The 23,587-nt window shown below is 28.8% G+C and overlaps 1 protein-coding gene across 1 annotated transcript; it reads right to left on the bottom strand.

Annotated features, from left to right (window-relative positions):
- Nucleotides 1-41: 41 nt before the first annotated feature.
- Nucleotides 42-23,129, bottom strand: LOC109595575 (uncharacterized). The gene is made up of 5 exons (XM_020010961.2): nt 21,993-23,129; nt 4,969-5,391; nt 1,793-2,586; nt 1,450-1,739; nt 42-1,394 (listed from the first exon to the last, which is right to left on the bottom strand). Exons 1-5 carry the CDS (start codon nt 22,884-22,886, stop codon nt 907-909), a joined length of 2,889 nt encoding a protein of 962 aa, XP_019866520.2. The 5' UTR covers nt 22,887-23,129; the 3' UTR covers nt 42-906.
- Between the last annotated feature and the right edge of the window lie 458 nt (nt 23,130-23,587).

The following is a 23,587-nucleotide window of genomic DNA, read 5'->3' as shown; positions in this document are numbered from 1 at the left end:
CTCATAACAATCATTGACAGCCAATTGGGGATATTACACATAAAATAAAAATCAGTTTTCTTCTAATTTTAAAAAATATTTATTTAAACTGTACAGTAAATAATTCATATAGAAATATGTATTATAATTGAAATACTTTATATTTAACAGAAATAGTATTTATGTCATTTTAAGTTATTTTGTACATTGTACAATTTATAGATTAAGTTGCGTGATTAATCAGACATTTACTATGTTGCATTTATCATTACAGTTACAGAATAATTAAAAAATACGTTTACGTGACCAACTGCTTCACATGAACACGGAAACAAACTGCTGAAATAGGTGCTCAACTTATAAAATACATCCTACATTCATTGAAAAATAAAACGACAGGCATTTAGATATCTGCTAATTAAAAACGGATTTGCTGCTTAATACTACGAAATTCTGAAATGTGTATTACTGGAACATATATAAATCAGTCCAAAAACTAAGTACAAAGAAGTGCAGATTGCAAAAATTAAGTTACCACAACATTCGTTAAAGCGATCATATCTTTCACATTGCACATTAAGAAAGAGTATTTATTGCAACATTCAAACAACTAAAACTAACAGACAAATATAACATGGCATAAACAAGCATTGTTCATGTGAAGTTATTTTTAAAACAAATACTTATCACAATCGGGGCTAAAATATTACACAGTAATAGAAATATGAACATATCAAAGTAAATTAGGAACATAATTTACTAATTTTGTATTAATTATACCAGAATACGTACATTAATATAGATAAACACTCCTAACATTAGACATAATGTTCCTAAAACTTCTTTAGTTCATTGGAAACTTAATCTAATAACGAGATCAAAATTAAAATCTATCCTGACTAGGACTGGACTAGAGATGGAATGTATCTACATAACTTTGCCTAATACTGTAGGCTCTTCCTTCAGGAAGGTACCAGATCTCTGCATGGTAGGTGCCGCCGGTACTGGTGCAGGCTTCTGTTGAACCTCAACCCTTCTAGTGGTCTTCCTCGGTGACACAGCATCGGACCTTTTCATTGGTGACGGACTTCGCACATTGCTAATCACCGGTGACGTTACTCTACTATCAAGTTTTCGTGGAGAGCTTGTCCGACTGTCACTCTTCAACGGTGAGCTGCAACGGCTATCCGGTCGTCGGGCATTCAACAAAGGAGATTCCTTCTTACTGGTACTCGAATTCCTCGACACAGTCACGGGCTTCCTTGAAGGAGTTTGTTTTGCACTGGTAGGCTGGGGTGTTGTTTTGTTATTGTTCGCGGGTTTCGTTGGAGGGTTTCGGGGGGCGGATTTGATATTTTTGGATGGAGCGGACTTGGCAGCACTGGCTGCCGTAGGTTGGGTTAAAGTACTTCCCACTGAAAACGATATTAATTATAGCATTAAGTATTTTTGTACATATGACGTTTTTACCATGTGGATTCTTTGCCGTTTGATTTCTGCGATAGGTAGTGGGGCTGGGGGGCACCTGTGGGGCTTTGGCAGCCAACAGGAGACTTCTCCTCAACGATGGGCTACCACCGGACGTAAGCATCCGTCCTTGATTCATTCCCGGACTGGAATTGCGTGAAGAGTCTGACGAACTCAAAATAGGGCTTTGCTGGGGTTTAGTATTTGTAACCGCCTTCTTTTTGTGAAGCGGAGTGGCCCGTGGCAAACGACTTGTCGGTTCCAAACCGGGCGTCAGTTCTTTTATACGAGATCTATAAAAAATTTAAAATGTATTATGTAAGATAATTTATAATATACTATATACCTTAAAGCCGTATCCAATCTTAACCAAGCATTGCTTCTAATCAACCTGTCCGCCTGTCCTACCAAACATTGTTCCAATTGGTGTTTTATTTTGTGCAAGAGATCTGTAAATGGCCTACTCCAGCTTTGTTCGATCATCTTGCAACAGCGTGAGTAGCTCCTGCACGCTTGTTCTACTCCCAGGGTCTTAGCGGCCGTCAACATTTGATCTTCAACTTGACAAACGTTCCAGCCAAGACCCGTGTCCAATGCTATGAACGAATGCGAGCCCAACACCGCAGCAAAATGCTGCCTATGATACAAATGACAAGCGTCTGTTAGTTGTAGAACTAGCTGCGACACAGGTTCTGCCCATCTAAGTGTGGGCAAAGTGGCGAGAATCTTGTCGCACGCCAATATAGTCTCCAAAACTCTGTCAGGTGCCATGTGCACGACATGTTGTTGATAGCATTTCTCACGCAATTCCCTCGGCAAACTGGCGAACGCCCTGCTGGGCCAGATCCTGACGAAGTGTTGCGTAATCCACTGCAGACATTTCTGGTACAGATCATCCAAGCCGTAGGCCGCGGACAACGGCAGAACCTCCAACACGCCCGTACAACAGCCGGCGCACGGTTTGTGGAAATTGTGACAGTGGCGTTGCTTCAGTGCGTGCTCCACCACTTCCTTCAAGCCCTCCAAGCCCAACATGTCGGCCAGGGAGGCCAGTTCGACCAGACTGATGGAGTCCGGCACGTGAGCTGCGCCGCTGTATATGTGACACAGGGAGAAATAGACTGATTCATACGAGAAACCCTAAAACAATTTAATTTTTAAATTAAAATTTTACTTCGTCGTAATTTCTATATATTTCTCTGTAGATTTAGTTAATTTTTTAGGAAAAGTAAATATTTATAATTTCAGAAGGTTAAAAGACAAACTTATTACAATTTATCCATGTCCTCTTGTTATCTTTGCTAATAGTGGCAATTAATATTAATAAACAACTTTTTTTAATTTAATTAAGTTACTTTGCGGGTCATAATTATTTATAGTTCATTTATAAATTATTTATTTGTTTATTTAATATTTTGTTTGTTTTATTTATATTTAACAATTTTATTTATTTTATATATAAAAAATCCTTTGCAAGTGTAATTTGTAATTGCAATCTTCTATTAAACTTTTAAATCTTTTTATAACAAAATGAAAATATACTAAACATATAAGAATTTGTGTTAATTAAGTAAAATATACCCGAATTTAAATTATACTTTATTCCTTAGAGTATCATTTAGTTTAAAACTCACCAGGACCATTAGATGATCATAAACATTTTTATTATATAAGAGTGAAGAAAATACATATTTTTAAATAATAATTAACATAAATCATACAGTAAAATTTAATTAGTACTATTATTTTTTGGCATAATAAATACTATTGTATTATTAATACGAAAAATATATATATATATATATATATATATATATATATATAAGAGGTACGGTTAGATATTAATAAAATATACTATTATATAATGCACAAAGATTATTTTTTTATCATGTAAAAAATGTACAAATATAAATTATTCATAAAATTTTAATGTAATCAAGGATTTAAAAAAAGAATCATGTTACTAAAAATATGAGTCAATTTAATTTAAAAAAAAAGAAATAAAATAAATATAATTTATATAATACTTAATTACTACAATTAAAACTAGTTCCTATAATATAAAAATGAAAAAAAATTGTATAAAAATCATTATAAGATATTTTTCTAAATATAAAGTTTCAATACAAATAATTATTAATAATTTAAATAATGCAATAAAATTTAAATTTGATTTTTCTCCTACAAACATTTATTAAAAAAAAATAAATAAAAAATCATTTGACTTAATAATTATCACGATTTTACTATCAATACAAAAAAACATTTTGTATAAAAAGCACGATTGGATATTAATAAAATATGACTTTTATTTTATATATAATAAAATAGTAAAATTATCTTTTGACTTGATTACCACTAGTTTATCACAATTAAAACTATTATCAACAAAAAAATTAATAAATATTATTAAATGATATCATGAAGTAATATTTTATATTTAATCAAAAAACTTTTCATAAGAATTTAAAAAAATACAGCTTACAAAAAATTATAAATTTGATTTTCCATTACAGAAATTAGTAAAATAAATAAATAAAAAATATATATTACTAAGAATATGAATTATTTTTAGAATACAAAAATAAAATGACTATCCTATTTTATATAATACTATAAACTATTTTCTCAATAGGAAAAAACTTTTTGATTAAGTGGTAAATGATATTTAATCAAAAAACTTTTCATAGGAATTAGTTTTGAAAAAAATATAAATTTGATTTTTTAATACTGTTCCATTATAAATAAATAAATAAAAATTATAAATAATTTTAATCTAATTACGAAAATTAAAAGAAAAAATATGTTTTACTAAAAACAAAACTTCGTGTGAATTCTGAAATTCAAAAATAAAATATCATTTTATATAATAGTATTTATTAATAACTGAAATCATAACGTGATATTTTAATTTAATAATTTGTCATAAAAATATAAGAATACTATATGCTAAAAATTTAATTAATTTTAAAATACTAATTAGTACTTTAAATTTTAGTACAATAAAAATTATTGTTAAATTGTTAATAAAAGAAATTATATAAAAAATACGATTGGATAATAATAAAATATTCAATTACATAATGTACAGTGTGGCAATACACAATTCCAATAATATACTCTTAATTATCTATAGTCACGACGTTGAATAATTCGTTTCTATAATAATTACATTTCTTAATTATAGTTAAGTTTGTGCAATGTATTTACACTTTTTTATATGCAAAAATATTTTTTACAATTGTTAATTACATAATTTACTGATGTCATTGAACGATATGATGACACAATAATTTGATAAACATGTACACATTAAAATTGTTCTTTGTTTTATTTACCCGCCAACACGAAATAAATAATCAACATGATAAAAAATTAAGTAATTATTATTTATAATAATATTTCAACTTGTCCAGTTTTCAAAATACTACGTAATTCTATTATACAAATACAATATTATCTTTTGTTTTGTACCACTGTATTGCATGGTCGCATAACACTCGAACAGTGACAATTACTTGCCTGCAAGGAAATAACGTTTCCGCTCTTCTCCAGCCAATTTCCGCTGAGCAGGGCCGCAAAGTACTGACACCTCGACGCCAGTATGCACTTGTGCGCCTTCAAACGGTGCCCGTCCACCTCGACGGTGACGTCGGGCCCAATCTCCTCCAGGAACATCCTGAGCAGATCGGTGCCGAGCCTGCGGACCGCCCTCCGTGGCTGCGACGACTCCAAACTGGACACGGTGTCCGAGTCGCTCAGATCGCCGCCTTCCGGCTCGAGGGGTCGCGGGGCGCTCCGGTAACCGGCCGAACGACTCATCAGCAGCGTGCTCTCCACCCAGTGGCTCTCCGGAATCGAGCGGCTCATCCGCGGCGTGAAGTTGAGGTCGACCCGCGGCTTCTGGCATTCTAGGTCCGAGAGCTTGACGAACTGGACCGTGGGCTGTAATAAATTGTAACGAACGTTAATTATTATTTTTTTGATCACATCTAGATGTAAATTTGGGTGTGAACTTTTTATTTTTAATCTGTCGTAAATCACAACCGCACTTTCTTATTTCGACAAGAGGAATACACAATGGTGTAATTGTGTTCTCCAATTTATAAAAGTAAAAGGTCTGTTAATTGTAAGGCGGGTCTGGTTTTCTAATTTTAATTTCATATACAAATTGAGTCACTCATTTTTTTAACCTGTTTGTGCGAAAATGGAAAGTTATCATGCAGATACAATATCACACTGCCTTATATAACCGAATATTACATTACAAAAACATTTTATACCATTAACGTTACATTATGCAGTTTCAAGGATGGTAATTTTATTTTCTAAAAAAATAAGGTCGTCAGCGAGACGTCTTTGTAATTTAACCAAGGTTCAAAAGAGGAACGATTTAATGCACCAGCAGAAGGTTAAGGTTTATGCAAGACAAACTACAATTTATTGTGATTAGGTTGGATACGATAATACAAAATTAGACATGATGTTTTATGTATAGTTCCTTGAGTGGAAACATGCTGATTATTGTTTACTTGCAATATTTTAATTTCTAAGAAATTAAATGTTAATTAATGTGTATGTTTATATATATGCACGTCTAATTTAGTAAATTATATTAGGCCATGAGGTCGTATTTTACCTTATAAAAACATTTTGTTTAAATGTATTATTATGCAATATTTTTTATGTTTTCTACAGATTCTAAAAAATTAATGAAAATATACAATCTTGGTCACATTATCAAGATAAAAACAACACGATAATTTTGAAATTAATATCAATGAAAATTCTCAGTTAACCTTACCTTACATATTTAAATAAATCTGAAAAATTCTCTCTTGAGTAGAGAATAGATATCAAAGTTTTTTAATGAATAAAATTTATAAAATACAAATTAGAAACATATGAGAGTTCAATTTTATTTGCTATATAATAACAACTATATAAATATTAAATCCGCCAAAACATGTATAATAAAATTAATTTTGAAAACATATCTCTATGTTAGTTTAATTTTTTAATAGCAATGTTCCTTAATGGAACTTCCATTACAAATAATTAGTAAAATGAATTATTAAAAATTATAATTAATTTTAAACCAATCACAAAACTTTATTATCTTGATATAATTATCAAGGCAAAAATATAATGATAATTATTTCATTAATCATATTTCTCAGAAAATCCTAATTTTGTATATTAAATGTAATGTTTTTAAATAAATACACACTTCTCTTTATTTTACCAGTATTTTTATGTTTATCTTAATTTTATATCTTCTTTATTGTTGTGTATATTCATTTTCTCAACTAATTTCAATTTTTGAGTTTTTAAATACAGTGTATTTAACGAATTATTAAATGTTGCAATTCATATATTTTTTAATAACATATTCTTTGACAAACTGATATTTAAGGGATGAACACATCCACATTTTTGTTATCTAGATATAATTATGAAGTTGAATCTTAGTTTTGTACTTTAAATATCTTTGTAAATTTTGAAATCTTTATAATAATTCTAATTCTTAAATTTCCTTTCCTTTTCCTAAAAATCAGTAAAATCGATATTATTTAAACAGAAATAATTTGTATAATGAGTTGTAGATAATTAATAAAAGTTATAAAATAAACTAAGTAAAATGTAACTTAATCTTTGACAAATTGCTATTCTAAGAATTTTTTGGTAAAATACAATGTAGTTTTCAAAATCAAGTATCATGTTTTGTGTTTAAAATATAAGGAATTATAAAATATCGCTGCAATTTAAATATTTTTTAACATATTCCTTGACAAATTGCTATAGTTGGATTTACTTAGAACAGAACAAGTCTTAATTATCTTGATATAGTTACGAAGGTAAAAATATAACAATAATTATCAAGATAATAATCAATTATATTTCTCAGCTAATTCTAGTATTGTGTTTTAAATATGTTTTTAAATAAAATCTGTAAAATTATGTATTAATTACATACTTACCTTGAGAAATCAGTTAAAGAACAAATTATTATTAAAAAATCGGGAAAAATTCAATGTAAAAAATGTATAACATAATCTTTGACTTTACTATCCCTGGAGCAACAAAAATTCTTCGTTATCAAAATATCAAGCTAATAATCAGTAATAATTCTCAGCTAATTCAAGTTTTGAATTTTAAATAGGTATAATTATCAAGACAAAAATGTCAAGCTAATAATAAACTTTGTGTTTTATCATGTATTTAAAAAATAATAAAATGTAAAATTTTTAATTAACCAAATATTTTTCCTTATTTTGACAATATTTTTTTATTTATGTCTGGAAAACGAAAGTCTTGTTGAAAACTACTTTCACTAAAAATACGATTATACAATTATATGAAACAAATTCTTAATATTATGAATATGATATATCTTTATATCTTTATATTTTTCTTATTGCAAAATACAACCAAAGAGTCTTATAAAAAATGAAAATGGTAAAAAATAATACTATGAGCTTAAATTATTAAGAAAATAATATGATATACATAACAAATTAAGGAAATATTTTTTTATTTAATTATAAAAATTATAAGAAACCAAGTTAGAAACAACAACAGTTAGAATATGGTTAATTTGGTTAAAAAGATATTTTTTAAAATATTATTATTGGACAAAAATAATTCCTCATTATTTTGATATTATTATCAAGGAAAAAATAAAAGAATAATAGAATAAAAATAATTATGAATGATAATCCTGAGCTTACCACAAAGATTATTGAATATTTAATACAATATATTTAAATAAATTAAATTATGATTATAAATTATTATAATTATCAATTACATACATACTTCTCCTTATTTCTGATAATGATTTTTTATATCTCTGTATCTTTGTATGATTTGTGTCCAGAACATGAAAGTCTCATTTAAAACGTCACAACAAATACATCCGCGTAATTTTAGTGAAAACACACAATAATCGTACAAAATCATACATTCCTCACATTCTGAATACTCCGTATTTCCGATACAATAAGAAACTCAAGGGGCAGATCTCCCGCACTTCGAGACGCGACTAATGAACCATTCCGATTCGAATTTCGGACGTTCACAGCGGAATCTCGATATCAGATTATGCTCCGAACTAGCCGGCGGACATCGCAGTGAAGCTGCGTCGTTCTTGCGCCTTCCTCAAACAATTTTTTTTCCAATCTGGACCGGAGCCAGAAAGTCTGCCGCAATTGGGTCGGTCTCGAAATGAATGCAGCTTATACTATAGAGTATCTGGAGTTGGTTGGCTGTCAGTTGCCAACCGATACTAACCCTAATCGGACTGTTTGATCTGTAATGTGATGTTTAACTGGTTGGAACGGTTTATGCTGCTGATGAGAAGTTATAACTAGATTTATGGTACATTTGTGTCTCACGCTTTAATTCGAACGTAATTGAATTAAAAAGTAACTGTAACGGCACGATAATATACTGGTGATTGTAAAATTTAAATTTGTGTATAATTAACTGATAAAAGAACTGATTTGATATTGTAAATTATTCTAAATGTCGTACATTTTAATTTTATGTATAAATTTAATAGTAAATGTAGGGCAAGACGGTAAGTAATCATAATAATTAATTATTTGATATTATAATGTGAAATAATTTGTTTAGTCATATTTAAATGATGCACTCATAAATATGAATTATTATTTACACGTCTAGCCGTTGTAGGTGATACTCAAAATTAACATATTATCAATTGTGTTAATTTTATAAATCTAAAAAACTATTACTTGGACATATACTTCTTCCAGTCACAATTCTACTTAATATTCAGGTTATATTCGAAATATTGCCGTTAAATATATTTAAAAAAAAATAGGAAATGTAGAACTATTTTATATACAGTGGTAGCTAGAGAATAGCACAAAATTTACAAATATTTTATGCATATTTCACAGAAAAATTTAATTTAAATTTTGTCCCGTCAGTATAAAAAATATATTCTATTCCTATTTTTGCTTTTTTTTTTTGTTACACCATATACAGGGTGTCCCTAAATTGAGTGCACAAAAATGAACCAACTATTCTTGACCCCAAAATAGGCGGATCGACTTAAGAGTCTGATCCATCTGAATCCTGAAAGAGACAGTAAGTCTCTTACTATGGAATAAACTACTGTCTCTGTCATGCATGATGTCTCTCTCTAAATTCATATGGGTCCAACGTTTTTCCTACTGTAAATAAGTATATATATATATATATATATATATATATATATATATATATATATATAAATTAATTGCGATGAAGCAAAACGAAACAATTAGCGACCCATTTAAATTAATATTGCATAAGTAAAATCGATTACGGTTTCTCGGTTGGTGAGAATTTTGCATGCGATTAAAATTAAAACCGATTATTTATAGTGTGCACGCAACACGTAATAATCAAGTTACAAGTGGAAAAAATGATATTAGTGAGCTCCAGAGGTTTGCAACAACTTAAATTCAGTCATTAAAATTAATTGATTTGGTTCAAACGTGTTACAAAATTAGGAATTTATTTTTGGACGTCCAATTTATTTCAAGTTCACGTTTAATATGTGCACTATTAATAATTAAATATACGAATAAGTCAGAACAAACAACAAATTTTCGATTAGTCAGAACTTCTTAGAAAATTAATACTAATGTGGTTAAATATTCCAGGTAGTTCCATCTTCGATTTTTTAAAAATAAAATAATGGTTTCAAAGAAATGGCAAAAAGAAAAAAATTGAAGATAATAAAATATTTTTTCTATTCAACGAAATCACCCAATTATAGTTCATTGCCATACACCCTAGAAATTTCCGTCAAAAAATATAATTTTACCGAATTTTTTGAATCGAAACGAAACACGCAACATTGCATGAAATTCTGAATGACCGAATTGGACAATTTTGAATAATATTGTAATTTGTACAATATTCAGTGTGGCATTTTTAGCTTAGACACGTTTCATTTATATTTTATGTAAAAAAACATTGAAAACTCTGGGCATGCCAGTAGAATTTATAAAATGTTACAGATTAATTAAGTTATTAATATTAACTCTTATTGTTAGTGTCAATAAGATCATTTACAAACTTTTTCAAACATATTAACAATAGCTAATTATACAAATTTATTAAGCGATTGATATATCTTAATTAGATTCGGTTAGGATTCTTCAAATTAATTAAACTATAGAGTGAAATGGCAGAAATATCTGCTAATATCAAATAATTCTCCCAAATAGTTTAATTCTATTGTTCATATGTAATGTAAGTTCTATTTTGTTTGATGTACTATATTTATTTCTCTCTATCATTTTAAGATATTTTAACTAATTATTCAAATTGTCCCATTCATAAACATTGAGAAATTGATGGTTAGGTCAGGTCAGGTTAGATTTCTTCTGATTACTTACAACATAGAATGAACAGACAAAAATATTTGCTAATATCAAATAATTCTCTCAAATAGTTTAATTAATATTGGTAGTGCTAAGAAGCCCCCAAGTTCTATAGTGCTTGATGTACAATATTCATTTTTATTTTTTTAAGACATAGATAAGAGAACTAACTATTCCAATTATTAATTAAACGATTTTGAAATTAATGGTTAGGTTAGATTTCTTCTTAGTAATTAAAACATAGAATGAAAAGACATATATATCTGCTAATATTAAATAATTCTCTCAAATAATTTAATTCATATTGTTAGTGACAACAAGACCTCATTTTTTCTCTCTTTTTAAGATATTTTAAACAATAACTAATTATTGAATTTGTTCAATTTATAAACGATTTAGAATTTTATGGTTGGGTTATGTTAGGTTAGATTTATTCTGATTAACTAAAACATAGAATAAACAGACGAAAATATCTACTAATATCAAATAATTCCCTCAAATAGTTATTAGTGCCAACAAGTTGTATATTATTTGATATATTATATTTATTCGGTTACATTACCTACTAATTATTTAATTTATCTAATTCATTAAGCGACTGAGAATTTGATGGTTAAGTTAGGTTAGATTTTTCTGATTATTGTTTAAATAATGTAATGTAAAAATATCTGACTGACAAGAATATTTTTCTATTACTTTGGTTTAAATTATTTAACCATTTCAAGAATATTGTAATAATTATTTCATGGTACAGTTTACTTACAGGTGGATTAGGTTCATTATCAAACAACATATCAAACAATCACAAATTCAATATGAAATTAAACAATAGGTTAGGTTAGGTTTCTTCTGATTAATTAAATCATACAACAAACTGTCAAAAATATCTCTTAACTCATTAGTTTTCACAAACAATTTGTCTTATTGATAGTACATGCAAGTTCTGTATTGTCTGTATTATTCCGGTTACACACTTTTTAAGATATTTGAAATTTCAAATTGTCCAATTCACTAAGCGATTAAAAATTAAGAAATTTGATGTGTTCATTTTAAAGCATGAACTTTTTTCATAAAAATTGTCTGTGTCATTTTTCAAGTATAAAAAATATTATAGTAGATATCAGTGGGATGATACTGAAAACAATTTTTATGGTTCATCTCGTCATCTTTAGAAATATTATTCATCGAAATGGAGATACAGATAAAAAATACGAAAGTGTTTCGAATGGATCACACTCTATGTATATACAAATTAAACTTCTGTCCGGATTATCGTGGAAAAATTCTCATAAAAAAATGACAAATGAAGTGAAAGGAAATTATAATGAATGATGTTAAGAAATTAAATGACTATTACAATAAAACCATAAATGAACTTAACAAAATACTATTCGCCCACGGTTTATCGACTAGCCATAATTTATGTACGAATATATAAAAAAACATCATTAATAATTTATGATCGTATCAGACGTTGGAAAAAAAATAACTAAGATAGTTGAGTAATTTTCGCGCATTATGTTAATTGGTCTGAGAGAATTTTAAAAAGGAAAGGTAATCTTGTCAGAAAAATAATAATAGCGTATATAAATAGCAAATTAGTCATATGAATATTGTTGTCTACTTACGATTTGCTTCCATATTCGGCAGAAGGATAGTTGAGGAATAATTTATATAAACTAACTATATTTTTAATGACTCCTTTATCCGTCTTATGTAAATTTATGACAAGCATAAACTTAGGTATGTATATTTATGTAAGTAATTTATATAATGAAACAAGAAGGGATAAAATAGGAAATTATTCAGAAAGTGTTGAATACCGGAAAAGGAGAATTTAAAAATTATTTGCAATCTTTTGTAGAAACAAAAATGTTGCCGAAATTAAATAAACAGTTGATCCTTGGCCTCATTTCTAATCAACATTTTGCAGTGATTAGATATGATTAAATTTAATACAATTTGCACATTAAAAGGTTTTAGTGAATGTGATGTATACAGGTGGAACACTTTTCTGTATACAATGAAAAGGAGTGTTTGTAACAGAAGGGAGATAAAATGTTTAAATATCATGTGTTCATGGCGTCAGATATTAACTACACAGATCAGTTTTTAAGAGGTTTTTATCGGAAAAATGAATGATGACATGGATGCAATTAACAAATGAGACAAAACATTCGACGATAGTTTTCTGTTACTTTAAATTTAAATTATTTAATCTACCAAACAATATCTTTATATATTATATTCAATATAACATGTGTAATTATTATTTCATGCTACAATTTACTTACAGCCTGCTTCGGTTCGTTGTCAAGCAACATATCAAACAATCACAAGCTCAAAGTGAAACTGGAGGTTCATTCAATCACGAGCAATTAAAAAATATTATGATATCAATATTTGTAAAACAATGGAACGGAATCTTTTCGCACCTCCGTCCGTTCGCACAAATTACGATTCGCAGACGAAATTAACCTTGATGTCGAATCGAGAAACACAACCAAAACGTACTAATTATAAATAGACATGGGGTATGGACCTGAATTGTTAAAATCGTCGGAACAATGCAACTGCACACGACAAATCGACGTCGTAAGATAAGGAATTCCTGCGATGCCATAAACACACAGGTAGAAGCTAATTGAAATCGGTTATCGATGGGTTTTGAAATGTTTCATGGCAATTACGAAATCCGGGATAATGGGCTCGAAGCAATTTGCAGTTGGGATAAACAGAAATAGAAAACTATGTTTAATATTTAATGACTGAATGCGAAAACCGATAATTTGATTTGAGCTTACAAATCTAGTTTACGATAGTATTTAATTGTAGATTTGTATCAACTTGATTAATTTATTAATATAATCGAAGTCGTACATTTAATACTATGTCTTTGACAAGGAATAAAAATAAAAATACCCTATAGACAATATTTTCTAATTCCTCAATAAGGTATTGTTTAGTAAAAATGGAACAACTTTTTCATTAAAATGTATAAAATAATTTGTTTAAATTGGTATTAAATCATGTATTTATTACCTATTATTTTATTTAATTTTTTATTAACTCTCTTTTAAATTTATGTTTTACTACATAAAAATATTATCGTTGACTTATGGCAATTAAAAAGTGTAGGTATAATGTACTTCAGCAACATGTAATTGAAATGAGGAAATAAAAAAATCTTGTATAGTTAATGTCTAAATGCAAAAGCCAATAGTTTGATTTAAGTTTACAAAATTACAATTTCCACCGATATTAAATTACAGATTTGAATCAACCTAATTAATTTATTGTACAATTATTTAATTAAAATTGTTTATATAAAACTTTATCTGTATGAAAGAATAGAAAAACAAAATTGTCTGTAGAAATATTTTCTAATGCCTACAATAAAGTATTGTCTAATAAAAGTAGAATCACTTTTTTTTAAATATATAAAATATTTTTTTAAATCAGTCTTAAATCATGAATTTATTAAGCCTCATCATGCCCAATTTTTAAATTTTAGTATATAAAATTTTATTATCAGTTACTCAGGGATATTTCATGGCAATTACGTTAATTGTTATAATTCTAGGTATAATGGACTTACAACAATTTATAGTTGGAACGAGGAGAAAAAGAAAAAATCCTTACATATTTAATATCTAAATGCAAAAATCAATAGATTGATTGATTTTGGTTTACAAAATTCCAAATTCCAAATTTCAGCGGTATTTAATTATAGATTTGAATCAACTTAATTAATAATTCAGACTCAAATGATGAATATATTAGATTCAATTTGCCTAATTTTTACCTTATTTTACTATATAAAATGTTTATATATTTAATGTGTAAATGCCAAAACGAATGGCATGAAAGAATTCCCACAAGAATAAATTTTTGGTATACAGAGTTCTTTATTGTCTATATTTTGAATCAATATATTTTTATATATTTCTTGGCCGTTATTCATTAAAATGGAGATATAAATAAAGAAGTTAGAACCTAATTTCATCGAAAAATAAAAGATTAATATTAAATATCAAATAATGAATAAATTATTTTTAATTGTATAAATATATTTATGCATATTCTGGTAATTAAACAATAAATAATTTATTTCGCGTTTATTGACTGTAACGAAACAACATTATTTGTTGTCTGGTCGACTGACAAATGGTGTTTATTACGCCGATTAATTAAAACAAATAAATTCCTTCATAGTCTGACGACCCAACTGGATTGTTTATTTACATTTTGATAACACTCCCGACTACTCATCTCGGCAAGTAAATTGAAATTGTTTCTTAGTCGTTAAACGCACATTTATATGTGAACGAGAAAGTACGTCGATCATATTGGTTACACATGCATAATGAAAAAGAAATCTTACAAGAAGCTTGAGGTGGGTTATTTTTATTTAATGCTCTGAAAACCGATCCTATTATAGGCCGGATGAAAACGTATGAGTCACTGGGAAAATTGAAAGTTGTAATACTATTAGCAAAAGCAAAAATAAATCTTTGGCACTGGTTTGTGTAACGGCGTGATGAAACACCTGTTGTTTAAACAAAACCAATATTAACAAACTGTAACATCAAACATAAATTTCTTTACTTTAAACTAACAATGAATTTTATTGTAGGACGTTGCTGTGATGTGTGACATCAAAACTTTCCACATCCATTAGATAAATAAAGGTGCAATATCAAATTGATATCAATATACATATCATAAACATGAAACAACTAAAAGATGTAAAACCATTTTCAAATAAAACCTTAATTGAAACAAAAAAAGTGAAGAAGAATGATCGTCTGATGTGAGATAAAAATAAATTAACCAACTAATATTTAGGTTTCACGAAACCTGATTGATGAGGAAAAGTTCTGGGAGTGTTGAATTTTAATTGCGGGCCTCGGGGTTGTATTATTTGCAAATTACATTCGAACAAATACGGATAAGCAATTAAATAAGATAAACAGCTAAATTAGGCGAAATCGATTTTCTCCTGATAAGTACTTATAAGTACATAATTATGATGGACCAATTATAATTTATAATCATTATAACATGTTTGTACGGAAAAAATATTTAATTTTATAATCGCTTGCAATAAAAACAAAATACTTTTGAATAAAATTTCCGGTGGTAAATTTTTTTGTGAGCCTTATTTGGTTTATTGTTAAATGATTTTTTAATGATGCTGAAAATGATATTATAATGGGTTTAATCCATAATATGAAATAACCGAATGAGTGAAGTAAAATGTCTTGTATTATTATTTTTTATCCTGACAGATCTTAAAATATTTACATAAGTCTAATCTGCAATTAATTATAATAGACAATAAATGTTATTCATGGTTAAAATGTGACTTTCACCAAAAGTTCAAGAACTTTATAAAATATGTTTAATCAATTAAAATCACATTAATTTGTTATTTTATAGTTATGCATCTTTTTATCTATTATTAATATCAATGTGTCAAATTAAATTTTTAACGTAACGTGGCACCAATTTTGGTAAGTAAGTTTAATCATAGTGTTTTGTCTAGATTCCACCACCTTTTTTTAAAATATTTATTGTATGAGGACGCAAGAGTTCAAGAACGGCGTAGGTTAATAATTATGTTTAACCAATTAACTTTAATTAAAAACTCATTAATCTGTTAGCTTCATAGTTATTTATTAATTTGTAATTAATCCAACCATATCCATGACACTGTACTAGAAATTTATTTTTATTATTTGGCAAGCTTGAATTGATATGATGGAACAATTTCTACTTTTACCTCTTTTTTATTGTATAATATATACAAAAGGGTTAAGAGTTTTATAAATTTTCAAATATTTTAAATCAACGATGAGCCTATTAATCTGTTAACTTGATAGTCTGGATTTCATAAATATTCAGTAATTTGAAATGAATCCAACCATATCCATGACATTGTACCTATTCCATTTCATAAATTAATTTTTACTGTCTGGCAAGTTTAGTCTGAAATACTATGGTACAGTTATACCCACTATCCCTTTTAAAAATTTTAATGTGTAAGGAACTTTACAAATTTATGTTATTTATGTTTGAGATTTTAACGTTAATTAAAAGCCCATTAACCTGTTTATGGTTTGGATTTCATAGTTATTCAACAATTTGCAATTAATTCAAGCATATCCATGACATTGTATCTGTTTCATTATACAATCTGAACTATCTGGCAAACTTGAACTGAATTACAAACATTCTGTTTAATAAATTAAATTAGTGATTTATATTTAAAGTGAGAAATTAATCTGAACCCCTGAGCTTTGTTTGGATTTGGAGGGTTCAGTTTGCCCACTACCTCTTAAAATTTTTATTGTATAAGGAACCAAAAATTCAAAAACATTAGAAATAGCTCATTATTTTATTAGTTTACATTTCATATTTATTTACTAACTTGCAATTTAAAACCATATCTAAGACATCTGTCACTTCACAAATTGATTTTTACTATCTGGTAAAGTTAAAGTGAAATACGAACCATCTATTTCTACAATAAATTTAATTATTTATTGATATAAAAGTGTCAAATTAATTTTTTAACTAACTTTGGTTAGTTAGTCCAAACTGGACCACGGTGCTTTGTTGGGATTTCGTGGGTTCAGTTAGTCCACTACCTCACAAATTGATTTTAATTATGTGGCAAACTTGAATTGAAATATAAACCGTCTATTTCCATAATAAATTTAATTACTTATTGATACGAAAAAATTTCAAATCAAATTAAATTTTCAACGTAACAATTTGGACTACGGTGCTTTGTTTGGATTTCGAGATTATCACTACCTCTTAAAATTTTTATTTCATAAGGAACTAAAATTTCAAAAACATTAGAAAGTTTTATGTTTAATCAAAGATTTAAAAGCTCATTATTCTGTTAACTTTATAGTTTATATTTCTTATATATTAATCAATTTGAAATATATCAAAACAAATCTAAGACATTAGATCTTGAACTGAAGGACAAATCGTCTAGTTTCATAATAAATTTAATTACTTATTAATATGAAAAGTCAAATTAAACTTTTAAAGTAATATGGTGCGGTTTTTTGCACAGAACTTGAGCCCAATCTGGACCGCTGTGCATTGTTTGTATTTCGTATTTGCCCTCAACCTCTTAAAATTTGTGTTGTATAAGGAACTAAAATTTCAAAAAACATAAGAAACTTATTTTTAAGCAATGACCAATTAAAAGCTCATTATTATGATAACTTTATAGTCTATATTTCTTATTTATTCACCAGTTTGAAATCTATCAAACCATATCTAAAATATCTACTTCACCCGATAAATTGATTTTTACTACCTGGTAAACTTGAACTGAAATACAGACCTTTGTTTTCCTTAACAAATAAAATAATTATTGCTATTAAAATGTCAATTTAACGTGACTTGTTACCGATTTTGGTCAGGAAGTGCGACCAAACTAGACCGCAAGCGCTTTGTTTGGACACCGATGGTACAGTTTTGTGCGGTACCACTTTTAAATTATTTATTGTAAAAGGACACACATTTTTTCATGATGCATCATTTGAAACGGTCGAACGAACCCGCACAATTAGGTATGCATGTTAAACAACCGAATCTGTTTATTAGATCACGTAAATTGTTCGTCGTCAATGCGTACGGAATTAATGCCTTCGACGCAACGTACTTTGTATGTATGTGCGACAGGAAAATGGCACTTCTGTTTGGTATCAATGTTCTTGGAAGATGAGGATTATATTTGAATACGAATGAATGAACTAAACGAACGAATATCGCTTTCTTTTACGCACCAACTTCCAACAATCAAATTATAAATACAAATAAAGGTTGACATAAATATTTTAACTGTTATGCATATATGGTCGTATTTGGACGCAGACGGACAGAAAAGTACAACGACTCCTGTAAAAGGATTAAATGTATTAAACGTGCCGTGCATTCCGCCACCCACATTAAGAATCAAGGTGAGAAGAATTCGAGAAAAAAAAATAATAGCAGACGACATTGCCCCGTACAAAAACTGCAGTTAATTTATACGGTTTGCATTTATGGTTTTTCACTTTTTCATAAATATTTACTTATAAGGTATATAATTAAGAGAGATCATGATTTCTACTGGCCAACTTACCCGCAACGAATTGTACAAATAATTTCTAAAAATGAAAACGAGTAAGTACGCAAACATGATGGGATATGTGAAGAAATAATATGCTCTCTGGGCTGCTAATATTTACTTGCTTAAGTCTTAATTTAGATAACTTTTACTTATCATACATATTATTTACAAGTTGCAAATTTCTTTTTTCCTGCAGTGTGGCCCGTTTGAAATTTCAATTTAAATGTATGTGTGCGTGTATGTATTAATTAATTTTTTTTCTTCTAAGATTTCTTCAATTTTAATGACAAAAAATTACCCAGGAGGTATTTGAGTTTTCATGGTATATAAATGAAAAATTTCGCACTCAAGGTGGAGTTCTTAGTTTCCGAATGTAACAAAAAACAAGACATTCTTCAAATCATACAGTACAGTGGTAACAAATTTCTGTTAACACATAAATATTCATAAAATAGATTTTTGTTAAAATCCTGTGAACATTTTGTTCAGGTGTGCAACAGATTAGGGAAAACATCGAGTGACATTTGGAACAAGTAAATAAATATCCCTTACTTTTTTCCACCACTGTATACAAATTTTATAAGGGGTGTGTGGCTTTCAAATGAGCCACACTGTATATCAAAAATGGAAAGAAATTCTACATCAAAAAGCACAGAAAGATTAAAATCTTTTAAATACATAATACATTAAAAATACAAATTATTCTTTTTTAGAAGACATAAAATAATTATGTAACTTAATTTCATCTGTGAAAATATTTACTTTTCACTTCAATTGACGTAATGTTTGCTCTTCTTCATAAGTATGTTACAGCTGAATTATTTTTCTTGGCAATTTTAAGTTAACACGTTTCAAAGTTTGTTTAACATTCATTTTCCATATATTAAACATTAAAATTATTAAAAACACATTTTATATATCGTGATAGACAGAGAAATAATACAAAGTATAAAAGTGAACCTTTTCTAAAATATTTTATAAAAGGATTTGATTCAAATTTTGTCCATACGTTTTTTGTTTTTGTTACACATCTTGAAAATGAGATATTACTTTAAACGCACATTATTAATACAATTTATTTGGCTTAAAAATAGCACATTCAAATATTTAGATAGTTTTTGCGCCACTATTTAATAATACTTACAATAACTCTCTTTCAATAGCAAGAAAATAAAATTGCACTACAGAGAAGAAGGAAATAATAGTTTATATGAAACATCAAGGTCTAAATATTGCTGACATGGCTAAAAATATAAGATGCTCCCGAAAAATGGTTAACAATGTTATTAACAAATATGAAACAACCTACTCATTTGAAAATACAATGAGAGAACATGCTGGCAAAAAAACAACTCCTTTTATAGACAGAAAATTTGGAAGATCAGTAAACGACATCCTTCCTTGTCTTGTAGATAAATAAATAATTAATTAATTGAGTCATACAATATCAGTGTGTCTAGTAGAACAGTCAAACGTTATCTGAATGAACAAAACTTGTAAGAATTTAATTCAGTAAAGAAACCTTTGGTATCAAAAAAGAAGATTCGATCAAGACAAGTTTACATAAATATTATATATGCTTCAGAATTTTGCCAAAGAGTACTTTAAAGTGATAAATCTAAGTTCAATAGAATAGGATCAGATAGTAATCAATACGTTCGTCGCTTTCCAAATAAAGGTTTGACCTCTAGATACAAAAACTTTAAAACGAGGGAATGTTTTGGTAATCTAAATTATTGGTAAAATGACCGTTTTTTGTCTAGATGCATCATAAACAATAATTTGCCAGTTACCAAACAATAATTTACCAGTTACATGGATTTTTTTATGCATGGTCAAGATCCGAAGCATTCGTTTAAATGATAATTATTTTGTTGTGGTTTTCAAATAGTCAACACAAACTCCGGATCTAAATCCAGTTGAACACTTATGGAAAGACCTGGTAAGTCGATTAAAACGCCAAAAAACATCAAATTTATTAATAATTTTAAACAGTCGTTTTTAAGTTACGTATTATTTAATAAATTATTAATAAATATATTAAATTGTGGTGACCAGCCGCATTGTACATTCTTAGATTTTAAATTTAATTTAAGTAGAAACTTAGATTTAGGTACAAAATAATGTATGTAATTATTTTAATTGAAATATAAAATATGCTGATTTAATTTAATTAGATGTGACTATTTTCTAATTAACAACAAATTTAAGTGATTTCTCCGGCCACCACTGCTTTTTTACGTTCACAAAAATGCATCTCCTTAAAATCCATGTAAAAAATGTAAAATTTTGAAAGTGGAGCGCTCATCACTTGATTTCCTTTTGTAAGATTCATTCGTTAGCATAATTACTGAGAAATTTTCTCAGACTCTGCAGGAGTTAATGACTTATATAGAAATTGATGAAATGTCAGATTGTTGCGGCTAATTGACAGTAGGTATCTCACATATTATGCACAACAGAACCTCAACATCTGGACAGTACAACTGAAAAAAACACTAGTATTCCAGTTCCACCCCAAAAAGCAATCACTGAAGATTTTGGTAATTTATAATATAATTAACAACAAAATATTTCTTGGTTTCTATAACGAAATTTGTAAGAAAGACGTAAATAATTATGAGATTCTTTAAATCTTAATTTATAAACGTTAGTCTAATTGGAATTAAGCTCGATTTAGCTGTCACACATTTCTTTGTTACGTTAAATTACACGTAAACATGTTGTAATTTTTTTCATAATCAGTTATTTGTTAGCAATGCACACATTGTGAGAACCTTTAATATTGTTTTGAACTCATACAACCTTCAAATTTGGATTTGAATATACCTTAAACACAAATTTTAATTGAGCTACAAATTATATTTTTAAGTATATTAAAATACACAGAATAAACTTAGGATTACGCCTCATGCAATCAATTATAATATCAGACCACATAATCAATCTTTATTTTTTATCAGCAAATAGATGATAGTGTTAGCGATTAAAATTCGACTCACCTGTGTGGTGGTAGGTTCTGGTTCTGGTTGAACTTGAACTTTATCATTGTCTGGACTCTTCACGGACGCGACACTGTTCCTATCACCCTCAGTCTTATCAGACACCTTATCACACTCCAAGTTTTCAATTTCAGTTAGCAATTCATCACAGGACTCATCAACGTTCTTTTCAATCACATTGTTCTCACTACTGCTGGAAGATTTCGAAGACAAGGACAAATTTTTAACTAGCGACGCCGACAGTATACCGATATTAATTGGTTCCTTGACGGTTTCCTTGATTTCGTGTTCCTCGCTTTGTCTGCTTGTTCCGGCTACTGAATACGAATTTATGGAACTGTAACTCGATGACAGACTGCCGCTGCTGTTGCAAAGGGCCGTCGGCTTTAATTTTTTCTTGTGGGCACCGAAGGACGAACTTAATTTCGACGGCTTATCCTTTTTGGGACCTTCGAAATCTATGACCATGGAAAATATGTTTTTCTTTGCCGAATTAGCGGGCGGTGTCTTGGGCACGTCAGGCACGTCGCTTAGATCGACGTAAAAGCCCAACGGGCTCTTTCTCGACGCTTCCTGTTCTTCCAGATCCAGTTGGACTATCGAGTTGTACGGGGTGCTTGTGTCGGGGAAATTCGATATGTTTCCCGACGAAGTGCTGAAGTTGCGATCGTCGGTCGACGACATTTGAAGCATGGAGAAGTTCGGAATGGAATTTTGGAAAATGAGTGCACCCTGGCGTCTCTCATCGTTTCTTCTTTGATCGACAACTTCTGCATCGTCCGATAGACTTGCAGCATCAATGAAACAACCGCTTAATAATTGTTGGTTGTGCAACTGCTTCTGTTCTTTGGTGCGGCTTTTACGATCCTCGTCACTACCCAATCCCGAATCCATTTCGTTTTTTACATAATAACTGACGGAGCCCTTAGTTCACATTTATGACCTATTAAGTGTTTTCGGTAAAATTATCGATCACAACAAACGGCAACCGCACAATGAAACAAACAAACACACAACAATCCGAAAAGACGAGCGTCTTTGGTATGTTCATTCAAAACTGCACATTTTTCGGCACCGCACTCGGCATTATTATTGACTATTTTCTAGTCGCCTAATGAATGAAATGAAAATAACAGGTTTTGCATCTGTCAAACGAGTGCGACTATTCAACATTGCTTTACATGCGAGCGAGAGAGATGTTATTATGCAAACAACGGATCATGCGCATAAAATCCACTGCAAATGATTTTAAAATCACCGGACTTCATCGACCTGTGAAATTTGAGACAAATTTAAATTACTCAAAATTGCATTTAATTATAAACTTACACAATAGTCATAAATAAATAAGTTGTATTTTAGATGTTTTAATCAATGACTTATAAGAACTGTTCATCAATATTTTTTACATGGTAAATGAATTATTTGTTAATGCATCTTAATTAATTTCATCACCAAGCACAAAAACACGTGGAATATTAGGAAACAGGTTATAGAACAGGATACAATTTTATAATCCGAGTGTAATGTTGGTTGCATATAATTAGAAACTCCATATATAGTGTGGCCCAATTGAATGCGAGACACCCCCATAA

The sequence above is a fragment of the Aethina tumida genome, chromosome 2 (assembly GCF_024364675.1).
Source record: "Aethina tumida isolate Nest 87 chromosome 2, icAetTumi1.1, whole genome shotgun sequence".
NCBI lineage: Eukaryota > Metazoa > Arthropoda > Insecta > Coleoptera > Nitidulidae > Aethina > Aethina tumida.
The sequence above is the reverse complement of the archived record's forward strand: the minus strand, read 5'-3'. Positions and strand labels throughout refer to the sequence as shown.